The sequence below is a fragment of the Phascolarctos cinereus genome, unplaced genomic scaffold (genome assembly GCF_003287225.1).
Source record: "Phascolarctos cinereus isolate Bilbo 61053 unplaced genomic scaffold, phaCin_HiC Scaffold_2;HRSCAF=192, whole genome shotgun sequence".
Taxonomy (NCBI): Eukaryota; Metazoa; Chordata; class Mammalia; order Diprotodontia; family Phascolarctidae; genus Phascolarctos; species Phascolarctos cinereus.
This window is the reverse complement of record NW_027555625.1, coordinates 155,932,711-155,945,729: the sequence shown is the minus strand read 5'-3', so window position 1 is coordinate 155,945,729 and position 13,019 is coordinate 155,932,711. Positions and strand designations below refer to the sequence as shown.

Genomic DNA, 13,019 nt, shown 5'->3' with positions numbered 1-13,019 from the left:
TTTACAACCTGGCCCAATTTGATTGTAAGGTGATTTCTGGTCATCTCACACCCAACACAGGATCACCGGCATTCTTGCTATTCCTTGAGCACAACTTCTTTTAATCTCTTGCCTTCATACATTTTCTGTGGCTACCCCTGTGGGACTGCAGTACTCTCTTCCTCACCTCTGCCTTTGTCTCCAAGCTTCTGTAGCCTCCCTTAAAAATCAGCTCAAACTTCACCCTCTGCAGCCTCTAGCAATCCTAGTGCTGGCTCTCTGAGATACTATGCACACGTCTTACGTGGATAAAGGGGTTTTCATGCTGTCTTCCTCATTAGACTGTGACCTTCTAAAAGGCAGGAAACATATTTATGCCCTTCTTTGTATTCCCACTGTTTAGCACATAGTAAGCACTTAATGCTTACTGACTGGCTTACTAAAATTTGTCACCCAGAACTGAGCATATTACTCCAGATTTGGTTTGATTGGAATTACATTGGACCTGTTGCTTACTTATTCTGGAAGCTGTTGCTTTTCACGAAGCAACAACTAAAATTGTTGATTCACTGAACAGTCTTCAGGTGAATTTGGCTAGCTCTGTCTCAACTTCTTGTACTCATGAGGCTGATTTTTGTAACCCAGATATGAAGCTTCACATTCATCATTCTTAGACTTCATCTGATTAGATCCCACCCAGTACTCTAGCCCAGAGGTGGGGAACGTGTGGCCCTCTAGGTCCTCAAGTGCAACCCTTTGATTGAATCCAAACTCCACAGAACAAATCACCTTAATGAAAGGATTTGTTTTGTAAAACTTGGACTCAGTCAAAAGGCCATTTGGATCTTGATACTTACTTGTTATTCATTACTAGCCCAAGTTCATATCCTTGGGGCCCATCACTTATAGGCTTTCCAAATTGATATAGAACCATTAATGACTTCTCCTTGGATCTGGCCTTTTAATCAATTCTGAATCTGTCTAATTGTATTGTTGTCTAGCCTTTAACCTTCTCTTCTGCAATAATAGCATGAAAGACTTTATCAGCGTTTTGCTGAAATATTTGTAAAGTTTGTGCTTCGTTCCAGCCTAGTAACCAGGTAAAAATGGAAATGTTTAGTTTGGTATGTCCTGTTTTCGATGAAGCCAGGCTGAATTTTTGTGAAATACATTTTTATATACATGTATATATGTATATTTTTAATATCATTTAAATTTATCTATTTGTTTCTCCTCCTGCCCCTCCCAGAGAATCATCTCCTATAACAAAATTTTTTAAGAGAGAAACAACAAAAATTCAGCAAAAACTGATCAATACATTGAAAAAAATGACATTTATAATGTTCCACACCGGTGGGCTCCCCCCTACCTGGACCCTTCCCCCCCCCCTTCCCGGAGTAAGTGTCTCTCCTATGTCTTCTTTGGGGCCAAGCTGATTCTAAGTTTGCAACATTCATTTTCACCTGTTTTGAGCTGATCTTTCTATTTACACGGTTGACATTGTGTAATATTGTTTTCTTGACTCTGCTTACTTCACTTTCACATCAGTTCATAACTTTCCATGCTGTTCTGTATTTATCATTTTTATAATATCTCACAGTAGAATAATATTCTGTAACATTAGAAAACAGAAGCAACATGAGATTTAAGCCACTCTGTTTTCTCTTTGTCATCCATTGCTTATCATGGTCTTCTCCACCCCTCAACAGCTTCTGTTTACTCATGTAGAACAGATCATAATGTTTTCAATCTTTTTTTCTCCTTTAGAATAGTGTATTCTCCTGTTCCAGTGTTGCGAGATTTGACACAGAACTCTGCAATCAGGTAAGTGATCCAAATTTTGGTAGTTAACTCTGGTATTATGGGTAGAAGCAAAGTAGAATTCCCTTCTTGTCTTTGGATTTGACTTGTGATGATATTTGCCAGTATTGGCCATTCTTAGAATCATTTGTCAGAAATGAAGCTGGAAGTGACTTTATAGATTATCTAGTTAACATTTTAACATTTGGTTGAGAAGACTGAAGTACCAAGCTATTAAATAACTCTGTAAATGGATAATAAGCAGTAGAGGTGAGATTCAAACCTAAGCTTTCTGACTCCTAATCTATGGTAATTGGTGGCTTGGATTTCTTCCTTTGAATATTGCCTGTTCATATCCATGACTATTTATCTGTTAGGGAATGGTTGTTATTCTTATAAATTTGAATCGGTTCCTTATTTATCTTAGATACAAGATCTTTACTTGAGAAGCTTACAACAAAGATCTTTTTCACATTTACATATTTCCCTTTTTATTTTAACTACATTGGTTTTCTTTATTTAAAAAAACTTTAAAAGTTTTATCTAGTTTATCTATCACTTATTTCTGTCTTTGCTCCTCTTGTTTGTTATGTCACCCTTTATGTCTAACTCAGATATCTATTTGGAGCTCATCTTGATATTTGGTGTGATGTTTATACCAGATTTGTGTCTAATTTTGAATTTTCCCACCAATTTTTGTGAAATAGCAAACTCTTATCCTAGTTGTTACACTCTTTAGGCTCATCAAACACTATGCTACTGTATTTGTTTGCTTCTGAATGTGGTATACCTAATATGATAGATCTTTCTATTTTTTAACCAGTTCCAAATACTTTTAATGATGATTTTTTTGGTATTGTTTGGAATATGGTGCTGTTAGACATATCCTTCCCCACTTTCTTTTTTACTTTTTTCATTATTTCCATTGAGATTTTTAACCTCTATATGAATTTTTAAAAATTATTTTGCATAGTTTTCTAAAATAGTCCTTTAGTATGACACTGAAAAGGTAAATTAATTTAGGGAGTACTGCCATTTTTATTATATTGGCACCCATAAACTACTAATTTCTCCAACTATATAGACATCTTTATTTCTCTAAAGTAGTTATAATTATATAGTTCCTGGGTGTGTCTTTTTTAGATGAACTCCCAAATATTTTATGCATTCTGTAACTATTTTGAATGAAATTTCTCATCCTATCGCTTTTTGCTGGCTTTTGTTGACAGTGATGTACAGAAATGGCTATAAGTTTATGTGGATTTATTTTCTGTCCTGTAGTTTTGCTGGGGTTATTGTTTCAATTGATTTTCAGTTAACTCTTGGTTTCTCTAAATAAGCCATCATGTCATCAGTGAAGTGGATTTCTCTTCTCTTTGATTATGTTTATTTCCTTGATTTCTTTTTCTCATCTTAATTGTCATACAAGAATTTCTGTTGCTGTGTTTTTCAGTGTAATGGCTATTCTTGTTTTACTCCTGTTATTACTGAAAAGTGATTTTGTCTAAAGTCTTTCTGAAATGTAAATTTTGGTTTGTATAAAAGGAGCTTTTCTTACTATGTTTGTGATTTTCCTTTGAATTGACCTTGTGTTACAGCTATAAATCCAGTCTGGTTATAGTATATACATTTTAGTATGTTGTAACTTCTCTTCTAATATATCGTATTTTTTGCATCATTGTTTATTAATGGTATTTTGTCTCTGCTTTGTGTCGCTTTTATTATCAAGACCTTGTTTGTATCATAGAGTTTAGAAGCCTTGGAATTAGTCCTTTGAATGTTTGATAGAATTTACTTGTAAATCCATCTGGTCCTTTGGTTTCTTCCTTTGGGAGTTCATTTTTGGTTCAGTTTCTTCTTCTGATGTTGTTATTTCTGTTACTATAGGTATTTTACGTTTTTGTAAGATTTCATCCATCATCGAAGTTATCAGTTTTCTTGGCATTTCTTGGACAAAATAGTTTCTGATAGTTTCTTTTATTTCTTACATTATAAATTTTTATAAAAATGTTTATACAATTTGTTTTTCTCTTTTTTGAAAAATAAGACTAGGTGTTTATTTTTCTTTTCAAAAAGTCTCAGTTTTATTTCTCAATTCATTTTTTTCTTTTTTGCTTTTAATTTATTTGATTTTCAGAATTTTTTTTGTATTCACTTGGGGATTTAAAAATTTTTTTGTTTTTCTACCTTTTTTTTTAGTTGCATGCCCAATCTGTTCTTATTTTCTTTTGTTGATGAAAGAAGCATTAAGAGATGTAAGATTTCTCCTAAGTACTACACTGGTTGCATGCCCTAAGTTTTAGTTTGTTGTGTCATTGTTGACATGGTGAAATTTTCTTTGGTTTCCTACGACTTGTTACTTGTAGTCTCCAATTTTTAATTCTTTCTTCAAATGGCTCTTATAAAAATAAGACTTTTATTGCATTTTAAGGATGTATTTCATATTTTGCAATTCTTTGTCACAGGTTTATGCCTCAGTACATGGTCAGTTTTTGTAAAAGTGCCATTCACTGTAAATTTTTTTCTTTTTTCATTTAATAATATCCAGAGATCCATGATCTCAAATTTTTTTCAAAGTTATATTCAAGTCCTTAATTATTTTTGTGTTTATTTTATCACAGAATATTATTTTGAACGATCTTTGTGAAGATCTTTAAAATCTTAAAGTGCTATAAAAATATTGATGATAATGATGATGATGTTAATGTTATTATGTTGATGTTATTCTTATTGTTGTCATTTGGTCACAGGCTGTCTGGATGCTGGGTTGTGCTTGGGTTACTTGGGTGTTGGTCTGGCCCTTTCTCAGAGAATTTTGGTAGTTCGGTTGCAGGCTGAGTTCTGGACTGGCTCTGTCTCCCTATTGGGTGTTTGGCTTGGCACTGCCCTGCTCTAGGCATTTAACTAGCCCAGGGGTGGAAACCCTTGAGGTGTAGCCTCAAGGCCATATGAGTCCAAGTTTAACAGAACAAAATCCTTTTATTAAGAGGATTTGTTCTGTGAAGTTTGGATTCAATCAAAGGGCTGCACTTGAGGACCGAGAGGGCCACAGGTTCCCCACCCCTGTAACTAGTCCTATATACTGCTGCTTTTGAGGCTCTCCCATGACCCTCTTTGCTTTTGTGGCTGGGGCTTGAGGTAGCCAAGTGCTATGGTGCTTGATTGGCTCTGTCGCTTGCTATGGGATGTGGCTGCTTATGCCTTTCTCTTACCTAGCTTGTGTTTACTCAGAGCTTCCACAGGATTCTAACGATCTTTTTTGTGCAGTCCTGGACTAGATGGAAGAGTTTATACCTGATTGCTTTTGGCTCTCTCATTGTTCTGTAACAGACAGTGTTTGATTTTTACCAGTCTGTTGCAGACTGGCCTCTTCTAGGTCATAACATTTGCCATCTTTCCACACTCCTTCATTATGGTCTTTTTATTTTTTTTATTCCTTTACCATGGGGTTTTATTCAAGAGATTTTTCACACCTTGTAACGTATAATCTGTATTTATAGTGTTCAAAGGATGTTGTTGAAGGTGTCATATATTCACAAAAGAACTCTTAGAGAAGCATCCTGTGACCCACGTGCTTCATGTGTATCAGTTTTGACTATTCATTGAGGTTGTAAGATCCTTTAGTAAAGAAAGGAACAAAGTCCCCTGAATTTTAAAATTTCTCCCTCTCCCCCGAACTCTGACTTACATAGAATGGTAAACAAGAACCTTGTTTAAACACCTAGTGTTACATAGTAAAAAATGTTTTAGTAAGTATAAATTAGTTTCTTGGAAAGTGTTCCTCAAACTTTATGTGTTTAACTATTTGGCTCAGTCTAGAGGTTCAGAAGTTTCAACCTTTCTGTTTTTAAAGTATGTATGAATAAAGATGATTTTAAATAGAAGTTTATAGGTAAGCTTGATACTATTTGTTGATAAGTAGGGAGCTTAAAATTAAAAAAAGGCAACTAGTAACAAGTATATGGTAAACACTTAAGTCCAAGTACATATGATAGATAAAATAAAGACTTGATGGTTCAAAACATTTAGAAAGGTTTAACTTTTAGATGCCTGTAATGCTTTTGGGGAGATTAAACTGGGTACCTGCTTTTGACAGAATGGGAGGAGAAGCCTGTAAGTCTTGGAAACTGCCTTAAAATGAAAAGTGTATTCATTATAAACATTTCAGTGTGAAAAGGGATAGAATGTTTATTTTTTAACTTTATTGTGAATTGTGTAGGTATAAAGGCATCGTAAAGATGTAACTTGCTAGCTGGAGTTTTCTCCCTTCTCTGTGATGTATACTAGGAGCCCCAGAACAGTACTTTAAAAGACATTTCAAAGGATAATTCTTCAAGTGAATTGAGCTAGAAGAATGTTGTTCGCTCCACTTTTATTTTCTATTGAGGCTTCAAAAAAATGTGTCAGAGCATTTCATTCTTGGGCATATTGTTTAAAGTACTACTTGTAGTACAAATGAAAAATCAATTTAACATCTTCATCTTCAGCATCCTCATTGAACATAGTAGACTTTACAGTACTAGTGACGTAATCTTATGATTGGAGTAGTAGGTTACATGTCAAGAATTCATTATACAATGTTATAAATGCTGTAGGTCTGTTGGTATTGGGTATTTTATGGTGTCTAAGTTCATGTTGTGCCTTCCTGCAAATGGAAGTAGCAGTTACTCATCTAAAAGCACTTAAGTAAAATCTGAGTGAGAAATCTTGGCCATTAAAAGCAGAATATGTATTTTTATGTTAAGGGTGGTGAAACTTGTATTTATTTGTACAAAATCACTGTATTTTGAATTTCAGGAGTACCTTATCTTAACAGAATTTTATTCAAACTATAATTTCGATGAAACTATATTAAGAATTAAATATTAAATACAATATTATTTTAGTTAACCTGAATCCTAGGCAATATGGTATTGTTTTATTGAAGGGTGTGTGTGTAAACATTTCATAGATTTGAGAGCCAAAAGAGACCTCATGAGGAAACTAGTCCAGTCCCTTCATCTTTTTTTTTTTAAACAATAAAGGCTCAGCAAAGTGAAGTGACTTATCCACAGTCACAGAGGCAGCCAGTGGTGGTAGAACATAGTTATCTGGCCTTGAAATCCAGGCCCTGTGACATCAGGTCTAGCGCTCTTTCCACTACCCCATATTGCAGACAGCTCTAGAAATGCTCTCTTCCTCAAGGATCCAAGAAAAAGGAATATTGCTGTTAGGAATAAAAATAAGACTTTGGAACAAAAATGTCTACTCTTAACTTAAAAATTACATCATTTTTACCTTGCATAATGGAAAATTATGAAGAGGTTGTTTAGGTTTGAATTTCTGTAAATTGTATTCCTTCAGGTATTATACATAGAGGTAATATAAAAAAGTTGGTTTGAAAAGAAAATCAACATATGAACTGTAGTCATGTACCATCAACTTAAAGCTTTGAATAGTAAAATTAGTTTGTGTATTATGTATCTTTTTTAAAAAAAGTTGGAAACATAATTTATCATCTCAGTGTAAAATTTTAGAAATTGCCATATTTAACATCATGATCCTCTAAGAAACAGTGGAATTTAAAAGGGAAGCCTATGTCCCATCCTGTTCCCCCCTTCCTCCCTTCCCCTCCCATTATTGCATCATTGTTTCAGAAATTGATCTACAATGACTTGCTCCTTGAGCCTCAGTGTCTTCATCTGTAAAATGAAGGGTTTGGACTACATGGCCTCTGAACTCCCTTCCAGCTCTATATATCTATGATCCCATGACTTTAAGGGTAAATAAATTCTTAAGTATTTCTGGAATATTAGAATATTTAGTTAATCAGTAGAGAATAGCAAGGCATTTGTTAAATAATAAACTATTTAGATACATTTTATTCTTTTACCTAACTTATAATGGGAGAAGACAAATCTAAGAGGAAGAGGCAGAGAGTCTGTGATGCATTTTCCCATTGTCTCAGATTTTGGGAGTATTGCATGAATAAATTGAATACTATTTCAGTCATCTGTTTAAAAGGTTAAGGATACTCTTCTGCATATTTAGAATTGTCTTTGGAACTTTTTTTACTTTTTCCTAGGTTCCTTACGTGGTTGTCAATTACTTCTATTTAAAAACAGCTTTTTAAAACTAAACCACCATGACCCTCCTCCTCTGCCAAGTGCGTGTGATAGAGAAAGTTTTTAAAACGATAAATCCCAGAGGAGGATTGCAAGAAACAGAATTTCAAAACTGTATGATACCTCTTGAATCTCAGTGTTTACTGAATTTGATTTAAAATCTGTTCTTAAGCAGAATGCTGTGTAATTATGATCACAATGAAAACTTGACCCTGGAGAAAATATGTCATCCTCCTGTCTTTGCAGAGGTGGGGACTATAGGTGTGGAATACTGCATTGCATATGCTGTCAGATTGTTTGATTGGGTTTGGTGAATTGGCCTTTTTTCTCTTTTTTTCTTTGTTATAAGAGATAGTTTACTTGGTAGAGGAGGGAGGGAAGAAGTATATATTTGGAAAGGAAGGTGATGTAAAAACAAAAAGCAACTATAAATTTTTGAATAGTTATTTCTTAAGACATAAGATAGAATCAGACATCAGATATAATCATACTTAAATACAAAAACAATTCAAAAGACATAAATATCATTATCCATTTGGGATTATTCACATTTCTTCTACTCCCTGTCATCACAGCAAATAAGAATAGACTAAAAAAACTAATTTGGTTTCTGGTTTCAGTTATTTCCTTTTCGATGTGGATGAAGTATGGTGCCCAAAGAGCTAGAGAAGGGGAATAAAGGAAACTAAATGAGCTTCGACTGGATTTTTTTCTGAATAAATGTTTGCTTTTGTCATATTTGGCAATTAGTTTTCATTTATTCCAGAAGAGCTACCAGTAATGGTAGTAATTATATATTAAAATGAGAACATATTTCTTCAAAGTAGGCAACTTCTTCATTATTGTACATAAACTGCTTAGTTTTATAGCTAATAACTTTTGATCACAGCTAACCTAAACTGTTCTAAATAGTAAATTCTCTAGTAATCAAGAGGTTATTAATAAATGCCCACTTTGTATGTGACATCTGCCTATTATCTATTATACAGATTGAATTTTGTGTACTTAAAATAGACATACAGATCAGATCTCATTATAGTAAAATGGATTATAAAACAAGAAGTCTCCAAGATCACATCCTGGGAGTGACTTGTTAGAAGCAACTTTTTCTTTAAAAAACAAAAATTCCTGTCAGTTGAAGAATTTTATTATAATAGGATTTGACCCCTATTAAATGCTGAAGAGAGATCCTTGGTATATATAAGCAGACTTAAAGATCTTTAATGTTTAAAAAAGTTGATCCTGTTTCCAGGATAGTATGGTAATGGCTTTAAATTTTAGATTATAAACATCTTTAAAACATCTTCTGTTACTCTGTAATTTTCCTGTACAGTCCTCTTGACACAGGAGACACTAAACAGATGCTGTTGACTGGTATCCATTTGAAAAGGAAAGTGCCTAAAACTATCAACCAAAGGGAGAAATAATTGGCTGAAAATTTAGGTATCTGTGGAATTCAGTTATTCACATTAATACAGCCATTTGAGAGTTTAACTAAGTGATTCACAAGTTGTACTTAATCTAGCCTTTTCATTAAAGGGTTTGTTTGCTCTTTTTCAGTATTAATTTTAAAGACCCACAGTTTGCTGAAGATTACATTTTTAAAGCTACAGTGTTACCAGGAGCAAGGTAACTAAGTTTCTTTCTTTCAAAACTAACTAGGTTATTTCATAATGGTAGTGGGCTTGTATGTAACTAGGATGTTGAATTTTCAAATGTTCAGAAAGCCTGCAACTGTACTCAAACCTGGTGATTGGGAGAAATCCAGCAATGGACGGCAGTGGAGACCACAGCTTGGCTTTAACCGAGACCGAAGGCCAGTTCACTTAGATCAGTCAGCATTTAGAACACTAGGGTAAGTAATACACTATCCATTTCCTTATATACTTTTCTTCCCCAAGGTCTTTTTTACCAAAAAGTCATAAATAATCTTAGCAGTCATTCTTAAATGTACTCAGCAGTGAAATCATTTTAAGTATAACCTTGAAAATTGATGGAATGCAATAGAAGACTATAAATTAATATGTTCATTTCTTCAGTTTCTTTGGTGCTTATTCTGTGAAACATTTTAAAATTTGCTTATCTGACCTGGTTTTTCTTAATCTTTTTTAAAAATGATTTAAACTATAATCTGTTACTGTTATAAATTTTTTTATGATTAGAATAAGGGAGGCAAATTATTTCAAAAGACTAGCAGTATTTTGTAACTTTAATTCATTTCATCTCTCTTCTATGTGTAAAACAATGTATTATGCATAATGCGGGAGATAAAGAGCTAAGAAGTCACAGTCCTAGGAAGATCTCTTCATGGATTTTATTAGTCCAGTGAAAGGGAACAGAGGAAAGTGATTAAGAGGTATATAATTCATCAACCATTAAGTATTGATTAAGTGCAGATTATGTGCAAGGCACTCTGCTGGGCCCTGGGAGTACAAAGACAAAAGATAAACAGTTCCTGTCGTCAAAGAGCTTATACTGTATTGGGTTTGATAACATGTATATATGTAAATATGTTCAAATTAAATACACATAAAAAAACTTGGGAACCCAGAGGAAGCAGTTGGGTAACACCAAGAAAGGCCTCATGTGCAAGGTAGCGCTTGAGCTGAGATTTGAAAGAAACTAAGGATTCCAGTAAGCAGAGCATTCTAGCCACAGGGATGGGGTTAAGGGGCAGCCTTTACAAAGAGAAAGGAGATGGAGTGTCATGTAAGGATTAGCAAAAATGCTTTTTTGTCCTGTGGCCTGGGGAAGGGGGGGGTGGTGTGAGATGGGGTACATCTCTCTCCAGCAAGATTCTTGCTAGAGTCCTCCTTAGAAGGCTCATTCTTCACATGGAAGATAGTCATCTACCTGAGAGTTATTGTGATTTCAGAAAGGGCCAAGGAATGGTCGGTATGGTGTTTGCTGCCCAACAACTCCAGGAGAAATGCTACAAGCACAACAGAGGTCTGCAAACAATAATATTCTCAGTCATGAGGACTTGTGGAAGATCATGTCAAAATTTGGTTGCCCAGAGGAGGTCATCAGTATTATATGCTGGCTCCATGACGGCATGCTTACATGGGTTCAGGATGATGGATGATGCTCTTAGGCTTTCTGTGGCATCACCAGTGGAGTGAAGCAGGGCTATGTGCTTGCTCCCTTGCTTTTTAGTATGATGTTTTCAGCAATGTTGTCAGATACCTTCAATGACGACAAACACAGCAACAAGGTCAGCTTCTGAATGGATGGTAAATTTTTCAACTTGAAAAGTCTACAAGCCACCAGTAAAGTGGATGAAGAATTGGTGCATAACTTTTTGTTCATAGATGAGTGTGCAGTCAGTGCAGCCTTTGAGGATGCGAAGCAACAGAGTCTGGATCAGTTCTTTGCTGCTTGTGCTAATTTTGGCCTGACAATTAACACCAAGAAATCAGAAGTTCTCCACCAGCCAGCACTGTGCCATCCATACATGGAATCATCGGTTATAGCAAATGGAGAAGTTTTGAATGCTGTGGATATGTTCCCTTACTTTGGTAGTATACTTTCCAGGAATGTACACATAGATGATGAGGTTGACATACACATTACTAGAACTAGCTTTGTTTGGGAGGCTCTGAAGGAAAGTGTGGGAGCAAAGAGGTATTAGGCTGCCAAATTGAAGGTCTACAGCAGTGCTTCTTAAACTGTGGATTGTGACTCCATATGGGGTTGCAAAAAATTTGACAACAGTAAAAAGTTTCTGAATGCTCAGTGGCCAAAAATTAATTAAAAATCAAACATGTAATGAATCTGAGGTGTTTCTGGCAGCACTTGCTCTTTTTGCATCATGTAACTTCACTGCAGCCTTGATTCTGAACACACACAGCATGTGCACTTTGCACTGCATATGCCGTTGTGTCACGTATTGCCAACAAATGCTGCCAAAACATGAAAAGGAGTCACAGGTGGAAAAAGTTTAAGGAGCCTCAGTTTACAGAACCATTGTACTGACCTCATTGTTGCATGCCTGTGAAACCTGGACAGTATACTAGCACTATGCTAGGAAATTGATGGGAAGATTCTGAAGATTACCTGGCAGGATAAGGTACAAGACACTGGAGTCCTTTTTTGAGCTGAACTGCAAAGCATTCAAACTCTGCTGCAGAGAGCTAAACTTCAGTGGGCTGGCCAAGTTGTTCAAATGCCAAACGTAAGTTTGCCTAAAAGACTAGTTTACAGAGAACTCACACAAGGCAAGTGCTCACATAGAGGTCAGAAGAAATAATAAGAGGACATTCTTGATCTCTCTGAAGAACTTTGAGATCGGTTGTGAAACATGGGAGTCACTGGCACAGGACTGCCCACCATGGCATACCTGCATAACAGAAGGCACTATGCTGTATTAGCAAAGCAGAATTGAATTAGCTCAAAAGAAATTTGGGATTCATAAATTTAGACATCTCCATTCTAAATGTTCAGGTGGACTATTTGTACCTGATCCATGAAAGAGCCTTCCAAGCCTGATCAGCCACAGTGGGACATGCTATACCTTGATCCCAACATAGTGATGTCATTTTGGTCTTTTTTTCCCCCATTTATTCATTCATTCATTCATTTATTTAGCAATTGGGGTTAAGTGACTTACCCAGGGTCACCCAGTTAGTAAGTGTCATATGTTTGATCTGAGGCCAGATTTGTACTCAGGTCCTCCTGACTTCAGGGCTGGTGCTCTATCCACTGTGCCGCCTAGCTGCCCCTTTTTTGGTCCTCTTTTGAGCACAAAGGACAACAACCAACTAGTAAGAAGGCCATTTTGGCTGGACGATAGAATGCATTAAGGGGAATGATATATATTGTAAGGCTAGAAAGCTAGGTTGGAGTAGTTTTGAGAGTTTGTATTTGACTCCTGAGATGGATATTGAGCTACTAGAGTTCATTGAGTAGGAGAATGACATAATCAGATCTGTACTGTATGGAAAATGGATTGGAGAGGAGAGATACTTGAGGCAGGGAGACCAATTAGGAAGCTATTGCAGTAGACAAGGAGAAAAGTGATGAGGCCCATTGTTGGTTGTGTGAGTTGGAGAAAAGGGGATGGAGGTGAGAGATATTGTGGAAGAATAATCAATAAGACTTGTAATAAGATCATAGGATCATAGATTTAGAACAGAA

The 13,019-nt window shown here is 35.5% G+C and overlaps 1 protein-coding gene across 4 annotated transcripts in view; it reads left to right on the top strand.

The window, feature by feature from the left end:
* Positions 1-13,019, top strand: part of XRN2 (5'-3' exoribonuclease 2) — a 98,091-nt gene that overhangs the window by 63,046 nt on the left and 22,026 nt on the right. For all 4 annotated transcript variants that reach the window (XR_013484623.1, XM_078149697.1, XM_020986856.2 and 1 more), the window contains 3 exons: positions 1,747-1,803; positions 9,444-9,512; positions 9,607-9,738. Coding sequence is in view for 3 of the 4 variants with exons in the window: in XM_078149697.1 (XP_078005823.1) it covers positions 1,747-1,803; positions 9,444-9,512; positions 9,607-9,738 (258 nt within the window). In the remaining variant the exon portion in view is untranslated. The remainder of the gene's footprint in view (positions 1-1,746; positions 1,804-9,443; positions 9,513-9,606; positions 9,739-13,019) is intronic.